At 41.1% G+C, this 12,791-nt stretch overlaps 1 protein-coding gene across 4 annotated transcripts in view; it reads right to left on the reverse strand.

Moving 5' to 3' along the window:
- LOC135990631 (WASH complex subunit 2A-like) overlaps positions 1-12,791 on the reverse strand; it is a 38,651-nt gene that overhangs the window by 18,772 nt on the left and 7,088 nt on the right. For 3 of the 4 annotated variants that reach the window (XM_065638432.1, XM_065638435.1, XM_065638431.1), the window contains exons 10-19: positions 12,412-12,499; positions 11,105-11,173; positions 10,620-10,732; positions 8,234-8,306; positions 7,371-7,427; positions 5,190-5,348; positions 4,443-4,576; positions 2,887-2,979; positions 1,788-1,892; positions 295-411 (exon numbers count right to left, since the gene is read on the reverse strand). In XM_065638432.1, coding sequence (XP_065494504.1) covers positions 295-411; positions 1,788-1,892; positions 2,887-2,979; positions 4,443-4,576; positions 5,190-5,348; positions 7,371-7,427; positions 8,234-8,306; positions 10,620-10,732; positions 11,105-11,173; positions 12,412-12,499 — 1,008 coding nt within the window. The remainder of the gene's footprint in view (positions 1-294; positions 412-1,787; positions 1,893-2,886; positions 2,980-4,442; positions 4,577-5,189; positions 5,349-7,370; positions 7,428-8,233; positions 8,307-10,619; positions 10,733-11,104; positions 11,174-12,411; positions 12,500-12,791) is intronic. The other variant, XM_065638433.1, reaches the window with a different exon arrangement.

Below are 12,791 nucleotides of genomic sequence, written 5' to 3' on the forward strand. Positions count from 1 at the left end.
CCCTTTTAGTATTTTTAAGTCAGATTTGTTGGCAGCAGCCTCCATTTGCTATCATTCTATAAACTACTTTGAAAAAACTGATTTCTCTTCCACATGATTTCTGTTACCTAGATCCTGAGATAATCTGGGCCAAGAATCAGACGGCTTCCTCAGCTGCAAACGAGTCACAGGATTAGGATAGTCATGGCATGTGGACACAGAAGAGTTTGACTGTGGTTCCCATCTCAACAGTTTTGTGCTTTGACCAGCATAAAGCCCAGTAACCCATTTTAGCCAAATCTTACTCCTCAGTACCTCCTCATCACTGCTGAACAATAAACTGGAGGCTTTCTTGAGTGACTCTGACTGTTTTCCTTTCTCTTCCAGGGGTTTTTCCTGTTGCTTCTTGACAGGTACCACACCAAAAAGATCCTTAAAATAAAAGTTGAAAAACAAATCAAAAGCCAAAGCCACAATGAAAAGCTCTCTGAGAAGTCATCAGCATGCAAGACAGTGTTGCTACCCAGTTCTCAGATGAGTAGGAAAAATAAATGGTGTTTTGTGAACCCTTTTTGAAGACAGTTTCAGGTGTGATATAGTATTCTGGTACAGGGAGTTCTGAGCACACAGCATTCGATAGACCAGAAAGCTGTAAGCACACAGACTGCTTTTGGCCCACAGATTCTCCACCATAGAAGGCTTAACCCAGCAGCCAAAAAACACCACACAGCAATTCTGTTGCACAGCAGCTAACACAGTGGGGCACTGTTTCTACATCTACATGATGAAACAGGGAACAAATCCTGTTCTGAGAGGACAGGTATTAGGCAGGCAGAACCATTCCTACCGGGCAAGAACAAAGACTTTTCACCTGAAGACACTCATGCAGATTATTATATAGGCATCAGAACATACAAAAGCATATGTTGACTTCACCACCTAACAATTACTTATGCTTTTCTCCACTCAACTTAAACTTCAGCTCCATAACACAACTTTCGTGGCAGATACCAGAGACTTTACCACATTACAAAATGTTTCAATATCCTGACAGTTGCTTCTGAACAGCTCCTATTCAGAAAGGTGAGCTGAAAGCAGGCCCCTCTTGAACAGGAAACCTTTATCTTGAGTTTGCAGAAGTCCCTTATCTTAGGGCTCTGAGGAGGCCACCTATTTGCCCCAGATTAAGACTATGGGGTAAATTAACTCATCATGAAGGCTGCAGTCCCAGACTTGAAAGCTCTTTCTAGGGTGTGTGGGAGGACGAAGAGGGTAAAAAGAGGTAATAAAAGCACACACTCATTCAATTTTGTTAAGTTTTTTTGCACAAACTGTGCTCTGATCTCAGTTTCTATGCTAGCAGCCACAATTCTTACACTGAAAAGTGTGAAAAAAGGAACTGACCAGCCATGACACAAGAGAAGCAAAAAGTCATCCGTGCGGCCAGGTACCACAGGCCAGGATCAAACAGCTTCTTGAAGCTCATACGCATTCTATTGCTCTGTGTTCTCTAGTCCTACCAATCAGAGCAACAATGCCCTTCACGTTTAGGTCCAGAGATGATATGCACTGACTGCAGAATACTAAAAAAGACACCAAGAAGTTGCAAGTCCCTGCTACCATTCTCCTCCATAATGCTGCCCACATGCTCAGAACTGCTGCACAATACAAGATCGACTTCGTGCTCTAATTTACAAGCTCCATGTACAAGCTTAGTGTTGTAGACTTCTGAATATTTCCTGCTGCCTTCGCAATAGGCTGTGGAGGAGCATTCCCACACACAGGCAGTATAAGTAAGTGGTACTTACCTCTTCATCATCATCAAACAAGGAGAGCGAAGCTTTTGTCATTGCCTTGCTGGTGGGGAGAGATGTAGCTTTGGATTTCACAGTTTTACTTGATGAAAACAAGTCCTGTGCAAACCAAAGAAACATCACTTTGCAAAGCAATGCTATATGTCGAAGAACTCTAAATGAGACATTCATGCTTTTCTTTTTAAAAAAACATGTTTAGGGTGCCTGTGAAGTAGGAAAAGATTGTCTTACTCAGCTGTACCAATCACCTGCAACTCCACAGGAATTTTCCTCAGCTTTGCAGATTAATTGCTAGCTGGAACTAAGGACACAAGATTAAACATTTGCAGTCTTTCACGATTCTTGCTCTTGATTTGCTGATCTTTCCCCTCTTCAGGCTTTCAATTTATGCCTGTGCGTACCATACAAGTTTAACTCTCTGAATATAGGGAAATACAAGACAGACACTGAGGTTCTGGAGCAAGTCCAGAGAAAGGCCACAAAGCTGGTGAAGGGTCTGGAGCACAAGTCTGATGAGGAGCAGCTGAGGGAACTGGGGCTGTTTAGCCTGGAGAAAAGGAGGCTGAGAGGAGACCTTATCGGTCTCTACAACTACTTGAAAGGAGGTTGCAGCATGGAGGGTGTTGGTCTCTTCTCCCAAGTAGCAAGTGATAGGACAAGAGGAAATGGCCTTAAGTTGCACCAGCAGAGGTTTACATTGGATATTAGGAAAAATTTCTTCACAGAAAGGGCTGTGAAGCATTGGAACAGGCTGCCCAGGGAAGTGGTTGAGTCACCATCCCTGGAGGTGTTTAAAAGACACGTACATGAGGTTCTTAGGGACATGGTTTAGAGGTGGACTTGGCAGGGTTAGGTTAACAGTTCGACTTGATGACCTTAAAGGTGTTTTCCAACCAAAATGATTCTATGAAAAAGCCAAGAGATTTCACTCTGGGAGCAAGAAGGAACTTTCAGGATGTCTGGGAGCAGATGTATAAACGTCAGAGTTCCCAATCCTACAGATAAATAAGGAGTCTCCAGATATGAGAGGACTGGAGTAAGAGTGACTCAGATCCCAAGGATTTCTGTAGGGAATTATTGAAGAGATACTTACTTCAGAATCCTCCTCATCAGAGAAGAGGCTCTTCTGTTTTCTTGGAGGTGTTTCAGATAAAGTCTTGAAGTCCTCCCCTGAAGATGGTTGACTCTTTAAGACAAATAACAACGCTGCATCAGCACCCATTTAGATTCGGTAAGGGCAGGAACATCATATGATCCTTTCTAAGAGGCATGCTGCTGGCAGCATCCCAGCAGTTGAAGGGACAGAATATAAGCTTGTCACCCATGGGCTGAAATCCAAAACTTATCTTTTGAGTGAGTTCCTCACACATAGCCAGAGCTACGCACAAGTGATTTGCAGGTCTTACCACAGGCCTCTCCTCCCACCACCATCCTTCTCAGCAGAAAAACGTATGCATCAACTCATGCCAGGCCCCCTCATGGGCTAAACAAAAATGTTTCTTTTAACAAGCTGTGTTTTGTAAAAGACGACAGCAGTTTGTGCCAGCCATCATTTCCTGCATTATCACAACACAGCCCCAGCCTGCCATCAGCTATACTGTCATTAAACTCACAATGATTCCAGACCCAAGCACTACTGTCAGCAAGCTTGGAGTAAAACACAGCCCTTACTTCCTGACAGCAGGAAGTAAGAACTGCTGAATCAGTTCTTATCCTCTCCACCAGGAAAGCCAAGTGCTATGAGATCAGAGCAATGGCACTGGATGACCTCCCACTACCACTCCTGCTCCATTGACCATGGATACTCTCGCACTGCACCAGGAATAGAAGTTGGCTTTGGCCCATGTGCTCAGGTGCTTCTCGTAAGACAATACAGAGAAAGTCCTACAGCAGTTTGCATTCGATATCCCCGGCACTGTACGCTTCTCAGTCCAGAGAACAGAAGAGTCACTGTAGCTCATTACGTTAAAATACTCCTTGGACAGGGAATATGTATAAAACGAATACATACAATCTCTGCCATAGAAACAAAGAGCATTACTACTTTCCTCAAGACACTGTTCTAAAAATGAAAGTGGAATGGGCGTCAGGAGGCTCTCATAACTCCGTACATGTGTCCTCAGAACAGCATTTAGAACTTTATACAATTTAAGAGTTTCCAGCTGAAAAATAGCTTTTTAAACTCTCCAAGTATTATATATGCTTAGGCACAACTGTGATATCTGCCTTCCTTTCTCACAATATAGACAAGCAATGGGTGACCAGCCAAGCTGCTGTAAGCGCAGACACAGTCTCTGCAGCACAGAACTGTGACACCAAAGGTTCTTAAGTTGGGCTGGTTTCTTTTCAGCCATGAACTTCAGAACCATTTTTTATCAGAAGCTTCTCATTTTGCTCTCATTTGAACCCTGCCTTAGTAAGATTCTTCTAATCACTGTCCACACACACGATAAACCTCAAACCCAAAGTTTGAGAGGCAAAATGCACCTAAGGACCCCTGAAGCACTCTGGTCATAGAAGACCCTACAAACTTCATTCTGTTTCACAAATATGGCATGTCCATAGAGTTGTACATGGAAAGACAACTTCAGCTGCAGTAGTAACTTTTTCCTAAAACCTTAGCCATACAATCCATTTATATGCCATTACCTTTTTTTCCATGACTGCCTCCCTACAGCTTTCTGTTTCTTTAGTTGTGCCAGGAACCACAGGAGAAATGGCAGGTTTTTCCTTGAATAAGTCACCTTCTTCATCATCATCAAATAGGTCAGCTGTGGACTTGACTGCATTAAGAGACAAAACAAAGAGGAAATGACGAGAAAAGAACAGCCACTACTGAACAAGAGAAGATACCAGTCTCAAAAGATACCATGCTCCCTTTTTAAAGATGACCAACATCAAGAGTCTTTACGAGAAAAAGCCAGACAAGCTCTCAAAGTGAAACACCACTTACCTGAGAGCACTAGTGGCAGAGAGCACAGTCAACAAGCACTGAGGCAGAGTCAGGTGGCAGCTCTAAAGGCAGTGTTTTGTATTGGCTTCGTACCTCTAAATGCCTAGAGCCTGCCAACAGGGACTGTTTGGCACAGGGACTCAAGGTTGTGTGAATAGTGTCTGTATCATTTACCTGATTTAAGTCTAGATACTGTCCTGGCAGTAGGAAAAGCATTCTAAGAGAGCAAAGTCAGCAGAGAGCATGTACAAATAAACCAGTCCCACACCACTCTGAGGAAAACAAATGCCAATAACAAAACCAAACCAAAAACCCCAAACCCCAAAAACCAAAACAGAAGTAACAGAGATAAAGGTTTGAATTTTGTAACTCCTTGGTTCCTATCAGTTTGAATTTTGACGACCTTTAATGTTTAATCTTCCACTACACATGTATAGAGGTACCTGAATTTGGAGGCTTTTTAGTTGCTCCCACAAAGAAGTCATCATCGTCATCAAACAGAACAACTTTCCCAGGCTGTTTAGGAGTTCTCTCTGTGCTCTGTGCTGCAGATTTCTTGTCTTTTTCCACAATTACAGTGGAACTGAACACATCACTTCCTCCTGCAGGTCAGATGGAGGCAAAAAATAAACAAAAACCACCACCCACACAGATATAATTGCCAGAGTTACCAAAAAGCTGAACTGATGACATAGTAAGTGGAGCCAGGCAGAGTTTCCATCACAGCAACTTTTAATGCACTCCTGCAACAATGACACATCAAATCCATTAGCCAGAAACTTCCTGATAAGCCATGTCACAGCCAGCCAGCCCCTCATTCTCACTGCAGTCACTTATTCCTCAAACCTGACCATCTCCTCTAGGAACAGCAGCCAGGTTCTGTGTTAAAACTAGAAGACCCAGCAGTTCCACCCTGTTGCCCCTATGGACTTCCGAAACCAGAATCCCACTTTACTAACTAGTAAGCACTGTGGACAAATGAAAGTGGTAAGGTGCTTGAGGAAAGGGAAGGACAGGTGACTGACTTCTCCTGAGGGGGTGCACTTGCCATGCAAGACCACTAGCAGTACAGCAGTGCGAGGCTGAGTTTGGTCCCGAGATTCCTGCGTACTTCAGACATAGCGGTGATCAACTAGAGTAAGCTCATAACAGCTGTTTCTCCTACATTTGTTGTGGAAATGTTCAGCTTCAGTGATACGTGCATGTCAACAGATTGTCAGCAAACACTTTTAGTGTTTTTGACAAAAACTGGCAGCCTGGTTCTAAGCCTGTCTTTTTGCTTCATACATATAGACGCTTGGAAAGTGTGGGAAGGAAAAAAAAAAACTTAAATTGAAAGTTTGGCAGAATGTAGAACAACTGCTATTTGGTTAAAAGTGAGCAAACTGCATGAATTTTGACCAGCACAGCAGCAGTTTGTTATTAAAAAGCATATCACACAATTAGAAAGTGCCACAGGATTGACAGGAATACAGCCACAAAGCTTGATTATTAAACATTCTCAAGTACCTAAATAAACTGTTCACTGGGAATGTGTTCATCAAGTGATTTTGAATAGCAAAGGAGCCCCAATCTTGTTTTTTTCCCTGGTGACTTCAGCCTGTCTACAAGTTACTGAGAGGGAGCAACAGAAGACTTTGAGTTAATGCTACATACAACTTAATTCCTGATGAACTAGAACAGGACACTGTTAGAATGATGGGAAATTCACTACTTATGCAACAGTACCTCCAAGAAAGAGCAAAGGATAAAGAAAACCTCAATCCGCTGTCTTTAACGTCGCTACCAACTCTTATCATTATGTATAATGACCCTTGCTGATGTATAGCTTTGATCCTGGAGTAAAGAGGCTGTATTTGTACACATCCTACAGTAAAAGTCATGCTGAGGGCTCAGTTAACTGAAGCCATAGTCTTAAAAAAGGCCTTTCTCAATAAGGGTAAAACTTAATCTTAAGGTAACTCAGTCAGATGAAGACCCTACACAGAGACAGATAACAAGTCAGTTGACTCAGAGACTGATGACATATGTTTCTTTTCATTGCTCAGCTTTAAACCTGATATGGAACAAGGATTTAATTTTTTTTTTTTTTTTTTAACTCTGAGTTAGAGATCTGGTCCTTCCCCATGTATGCATAGCCTCCTAATCAAAACCAGAGAAACAAGATTGGTCTTATTTACCTGTGCCACAACAATATAGGAACTTAATGTTTAAACTGTTCTTCAGCTAACCCAAGGGAATCTGATCAAATTTGAAAGATCAAAATGCACTTCGTCCTCAGAGTATAGAGGGAAGGTGTAACGACACACACTGCAGACTTAAGGCGTATAATATTGGTTAACACGCATTCTTAAGAGTTTATAGCACAAGACTGGAAGCTGACAGCTGCTAATATCTGCCATCAGTGATATCTATCTTCAGAGCTCCTACAGAATCTTGATTATCCATAAAGCATGCCGCAGTTTAGGCGTAGCATGGTAGAAGCACCTGTATTTGTCACTAAGCACATGACCAAGCAATGCAGTGCTGCTGTATTTGGACAGTTTTCTTTAAAACCTCCCCAGTAGGTTTTAAAGAAAATAGCATTTTGTGCATGAAGCAATTTGCTATTGAATGAATCATACCTGGGAAGAGAGATACTGCACCTGCAGGAACTTTCTTTAAGGACTTTGTAGAGGATGCTGAAATCATAGGAAGTACAATACAAATGGATGCACTTGTTTTATGCTGCAAAGCCTTCAGAACTCTACCATAGATACAGGAGCTTGAGAAGTCTTCTGAGCTCCATTTTTTTTCTCAACAGCTCAGAACTCTTTAGACATTGTCCTTGAACATCTGGGTTTTTTTGCAGATATATGACAGTCTAGCTATTTTTCCTCCATTAAAACTCCCCAAAACAGCTCTACTAAACTGAAGCTTATAAACACGATATACATTTACACATAGCATTATTTACAAGAGTTCACATTTGCACACTCAAAACCATTTCAATACAATACACTCAAACCAGAATGGCTCAATCTCCCAACCCATATCTGGAAATTCATCAAATACAGTGCTTCAGTAAAAGCTGCTGCAGTATACTGTGTGTGCTCAGACTCCTTAAGGGCCTAGATATGCAGCTAGTGGGAAACTCAGATATGCATTAATCTGCAAGAAAAAAAATCTTTAGTCCACTCAAACCCACAAGTTGATCCTGCAAAGTACTCTTCAGCAGCATGAACCCAGTGCATGCAGAGAGCTCTGCCAACACCAGTAAGGACATCCTTTCAGCTTCAGAAGAGTAGGTGTGTGTAAGAGACTATAGTGAACAAACACATTTAAAAATCAAGAAAACACAGCTGTTCTCTATTAAGACCAAGGAGGAGAAGAGGCTTGCCAATAATTGCTATACCAGACTTTCTAGTTTGGAAACAAAACAGTCTAGCTGCTAGCGGTGATAAATCACAGCATAGACAGGACTACAGAGGCAACAGTTGGTTCTTACCTTCACTTATTGGGACTCGCTCCTCTCTGTCTTTTGATTCTTCTCCTTTTGGTGCTTCAGCAAAAAGATCACTCTGATTGTAGATGAAAATGCAAGGAGGGGGAAGTGGTGAAATTGTTTTCGTAGGAAAAGACAACTGATTTTTCCACGTAGAATATCCACTTCTAAGCCAAGACAGGGGAGGTAACCACCACTCCTTCTCAAAAGGATGCCTGCACGTACAGACTTGAACCTAGGTACTCAAGTGCTAACTTGAGTGCATACAATCAGAAGAGTAGCTTTCTGTCTTCTGAAATTTAATTTACACTGATTATCAGTCTGTTTACTGCAAAGAAGAAATTATCTTTTATTTGCACATCTTCAAGGGCTTACACTAATTAATTTACAGCTGTTTAGGTCCTGATTACACTTTTATAGGCTTTCCTATTGAAGCTTACACAGTGAGGTTTGAAGAAAGAATTCAGGTCAGGAAAAGTATAAAAATACTCCTGAACTTCACATGACTAAGATGAATGATTTATATTGTTGCTAAGGAGACGCTAAGACAGCAGTATGGTGCAGAGATATACATTATAGCTAAAAGCATTGCAGGACACTGTCACAAAAGTTTTTGTGTTCAGTTGCCCTGTGCCAAACCTCCCTAAGAATCACAGCTTAGCTTTCCAGGGACTGACCACTTAATTTCATAAAAGCCTCTCTCATATGGGAAGTCAGGTATTAGAGGCTGCCTACGCGGAGACTCAAAATGTATGGTCTTTCTACAAAGTTTCGCAGAAAGAGGCAGCAATTCTTAGGAAAGCGTAAAGGAGCGAAGGGCTGTGACTGGGATGTCAGTGATTAATTGCACATTTGTCTGTTATTATTTGCCTGTTGACCTACTGTGACCTCCTTCTGGTATAGTAAGACCTCCTCCATTGCACAAGTTACTCTTCTCAGATTATTAACTTTCAGGTAACAAAAGAGCAAGAACAAGTGTATGAAGGCAGGCAACAATCAACAGTCAAATCTGCTTGGCTGTCCTGCGTCTACAAGATGAGGAAAGTAGTCTTGGCGATAAGTAACCAAGAGGCTCTAACGATAGCTTCATCTGAATTTGCACCGACACAAAGCTGGCTTGCAATTTTGGATTACTTTTTTTTTTTTAATTGTTGTTTGTTTTGGCTTGGTGGTTTTTTTTTTGTTTTTTGGGGGTTTTTGTTTGGTTTTGGTTTGTTTTGGTTTTTTTTGTTTTTTTTGTTTTGGTTTGGTTTTTTGTTGTTGTTTTTTTTTTTTTAAGCAGTTGGCTGCCACTTAAAAAGAAAGCACGTTAATATTTTTTCAATAAAGACTGTGTTTAGGTGGAAATCATTGCATAGAACTATCCTCTTTCCTTCAGACAATGCCCCTGTTTGGTGCTTGTTGGCTATATTCTAGTAGATTGGCATGGTAAGCTTGAGGTCAGCTATACATGAGGCCCCCTTCCAAATTTCAGTCTAATAGCCTCTTCTGCTCCAAGGAACACCTGACTTTTGTTCTAGTTGTAACGAGGAACACAACATCCCACAAAGACAACAGTTTGGCTACTATTCAGGACTAACCTTGACTATTACCATATCATCTGCATCACAAAATCAGATGCAATAATTTGTTTTACACTATCACATTCTTAAATCTTAAGCAACCCTGACAATGGGTTTCTATCCCCTTTCACATGCACAAACTATGCTAAAATAAGGTCAGAAACATACTTTTTCCTTCATCAAGTCAGCCCTAGATACATAGCACAAGAGTAAGCTTAAGGTGAACCTTTCTTGCCAACGCAGGCAAGCCAGGAATCGTACAATAACTAGATGAAAAAACACAGCATAATTGCAATAGGGAACTTTTAATAAGCCAGAGACAGAAACCCAACAGCATCACTGTCCGGATACGGTATGTGAAAGATAAAGTGAGAAGGGCATCACATTCTCTTTCCTCTCAAACTTCTCCCACAGCCAGGGAGAGAGAATGACAAGATTCAGTATTCTCACAGGCATTTTAATAGAAAACTGATATTAAAATAAATAAACTTTATGGCATTTTGTTTACCTTCACAGATAAAAGTGAGGTGCTGAGTAAGTTCTGCTAGAATTACAACCTGTCTAATGTAATGCTAGAACCACACTTGCATCCCTCATCAGCACCACTGGAGCAGACAGGGCTTTGTGCCAAGGGGAACACAAGTACCTCACTCAAGTAGTTCTGTTTCTCCACTGGAAAGCTACACTGTCCCACTACACTTGGACAGCACCAGCAACAAAATGCTATTTCCCTTCCCTGCCTTCCAGAGGTGGGAATTAGCAGAGATCTTTAGTTTTGTTTTTAAAAGGAAGACACACTCAATTTCTATCCTCTCCAGCATTCTCACCTCTTCATCGTCAAAGAGACCTGTTCCACCGCTGAAGAGGCCACCCCTAGACCCAAACGGTGTGAAGTCTTCATCAGTCAGCTTAGGAGGCTTGAAGATGTCATCCTCTTCATCTAGAAAGCACAAGAACCATGAGCTGTGGTGGGACTGACCAGGTTTCAGGAAAAGCAATTAAAGAGAGTCAAAATAAAAACCAGTTTGATTCCATCACCTTTCTCTTACAAATACGACACATACAGAAAAGCTGCTGCAGACAGATTGGGTTGTATGTCATTGCTCCACCACCACATCTAAGGAAGAACTCTCACTAAGCCTGTTTCTAGCCTTGTTTTACATGCACATCACAACCTAGATTTGTTTACACACTCACCTTGAAAGAAGCTCACTGATATGCCACCCAGTTTCTAGGCTTGATGCTACAATTTCCTAAGTGATGTCTTACAATCCAGCATGTAATTCAAAAACAAGAGGGGAGCATAACCTACCATCTGACAGAACTCTAACTTCTTTCTTCTCTTTCAGGGTTTTCCTTGTTTTCGTCTCTGATGGCAGGGCTTTAAGAAGAAAATTTCAAAGCAAAAATAAAACAGTCCACATTTATTTGTAGCTTGTGACCAATCTATGGTAAAAAGAACCTAAAAAAAAAAAATCTAGCGAAGCTGACCTATATGTTTTCATATGAGTCAGCCCACTGATGCAGTTCTACAAAGTAAAGGTTCTAAAATTAGCACTTTTAAAATTGTAACGGCATCATTCTGTCAGGCACTGTGGGTTCAACACAGTTGCCCACATACAGACTAGTGGCACCTGAGATGCCAGAGACCAACACAGTATTCCAGATGGTACAGATCCTACACAGAGCTTGCAGAACCTTTGAGCATCTCAAATGGCTACAGACATATTATACTTTGATTCAGCTACCAAAAGCAAAGACAGAGTTTTATTTCCTATGACCCTACCATCAAAAGGTTATTTCAATGAATGGAAGATTTCCCTGTAACTGAACTAGGTAAGCTGGTATGTTTTATATTCTAATATCCACAGACCTAGCTTGGTTGTTTGAACTCTGCAAGAACACATAAACAAACTGTTCTTGTCTGTTCATGCTCTCAAAATTACAGGTCAAAAGTAGGCTCACAAGCACTTGCCAACTTATTTTCAGTCAACTATTCTCCACTGCTGCTTTGCTGTAAGAGGTCTCTCTCTTTGAAAATGACACCAAAGTAAATGCAGTATTTAGTCGAAATTATCACAGAAAACAGCAGCAAGAAAAAGTTCCTCAAAACGCAGTACATTTAAGCCCTGAAGTGGAAAATACAAACAATCCACACCACATGAAAACACCAATATACTGTATGAGGCATTTTCCACTGTAGGGCTCACAGAAAAACTGCAGTGACCAGGGGCTTCCACATCCTTAGTTGAAACAGGGGGAAGTACATGTGGTCAAACAGGCAGTTTTGTGTGCAGAGGGAAAATCAGATTGGAGGAAAAATCCTTTCCAATAATAGGTGTGCTTGGAGAGTGACCTGTCTCCCCTGAAAGCAATGTGTTTTCTATGATAACACTCAGTGAATTCCCATTTGATCCTATAAGTTATGGCCAAGAAGTTTCTCAGAACACAAAATAGTGTCTTTAATTGCTTTTGTTGGGCTTTCACCTAATACATATTCAAACAACAGACCTGTGTAACTTTATGTATTGTTACACAGAATCTCCTGTCAAACTCTCTCATGAGTCTCCTTCTATCTCACAAATACTTGCACTTACCAAAACCAAAGAGTTAACTTACACGAGCACTCTTCATCCTGTTTGGCTGGCACTTCTCCTTTGATTCTGGCTGCCAGCTCATCTGCAAATGATGTTGGCCTCTTCTTTTTCTGAGGAGTAGGGACAAATAACAGCATATTCCTTATATACAATCCAGTTACCAACTTGATGCAATTGCAATTATAAATACTGTATTCTACAGTCTCACTTGTACAATATCCTGTCTAGACTTTGATTGAAGTCCTCAGAAGAGGCAATAGAGCTTTCTATTAAGAAAGCAATTGAGAGATTATGCAGGCATCAAGAGAAAAAAAAAAAGCCATTTCTAGTTTCTTATGATCACATGATTTTTATTGTCACCTCATTTTGCAAGAAGCATTTACCACACACAAATGCAACAAA

Source organism: Caloenas nicobarica, chromosome 7, assembly GCF_036013445.1.
Source record: "Caloenas nicobarica isolate bCalNic1 chromosome 7, bCalNic1.hap1, whole genome shotgun sequence".
In the NCBI taxonomy this organism is placed as follows: domain Eukaryota; kingdom Metazoa; phylum Chordata; class Aves; order Columbiformes; family Columbidae; genus Caloenas; species Caloenas nicobarica.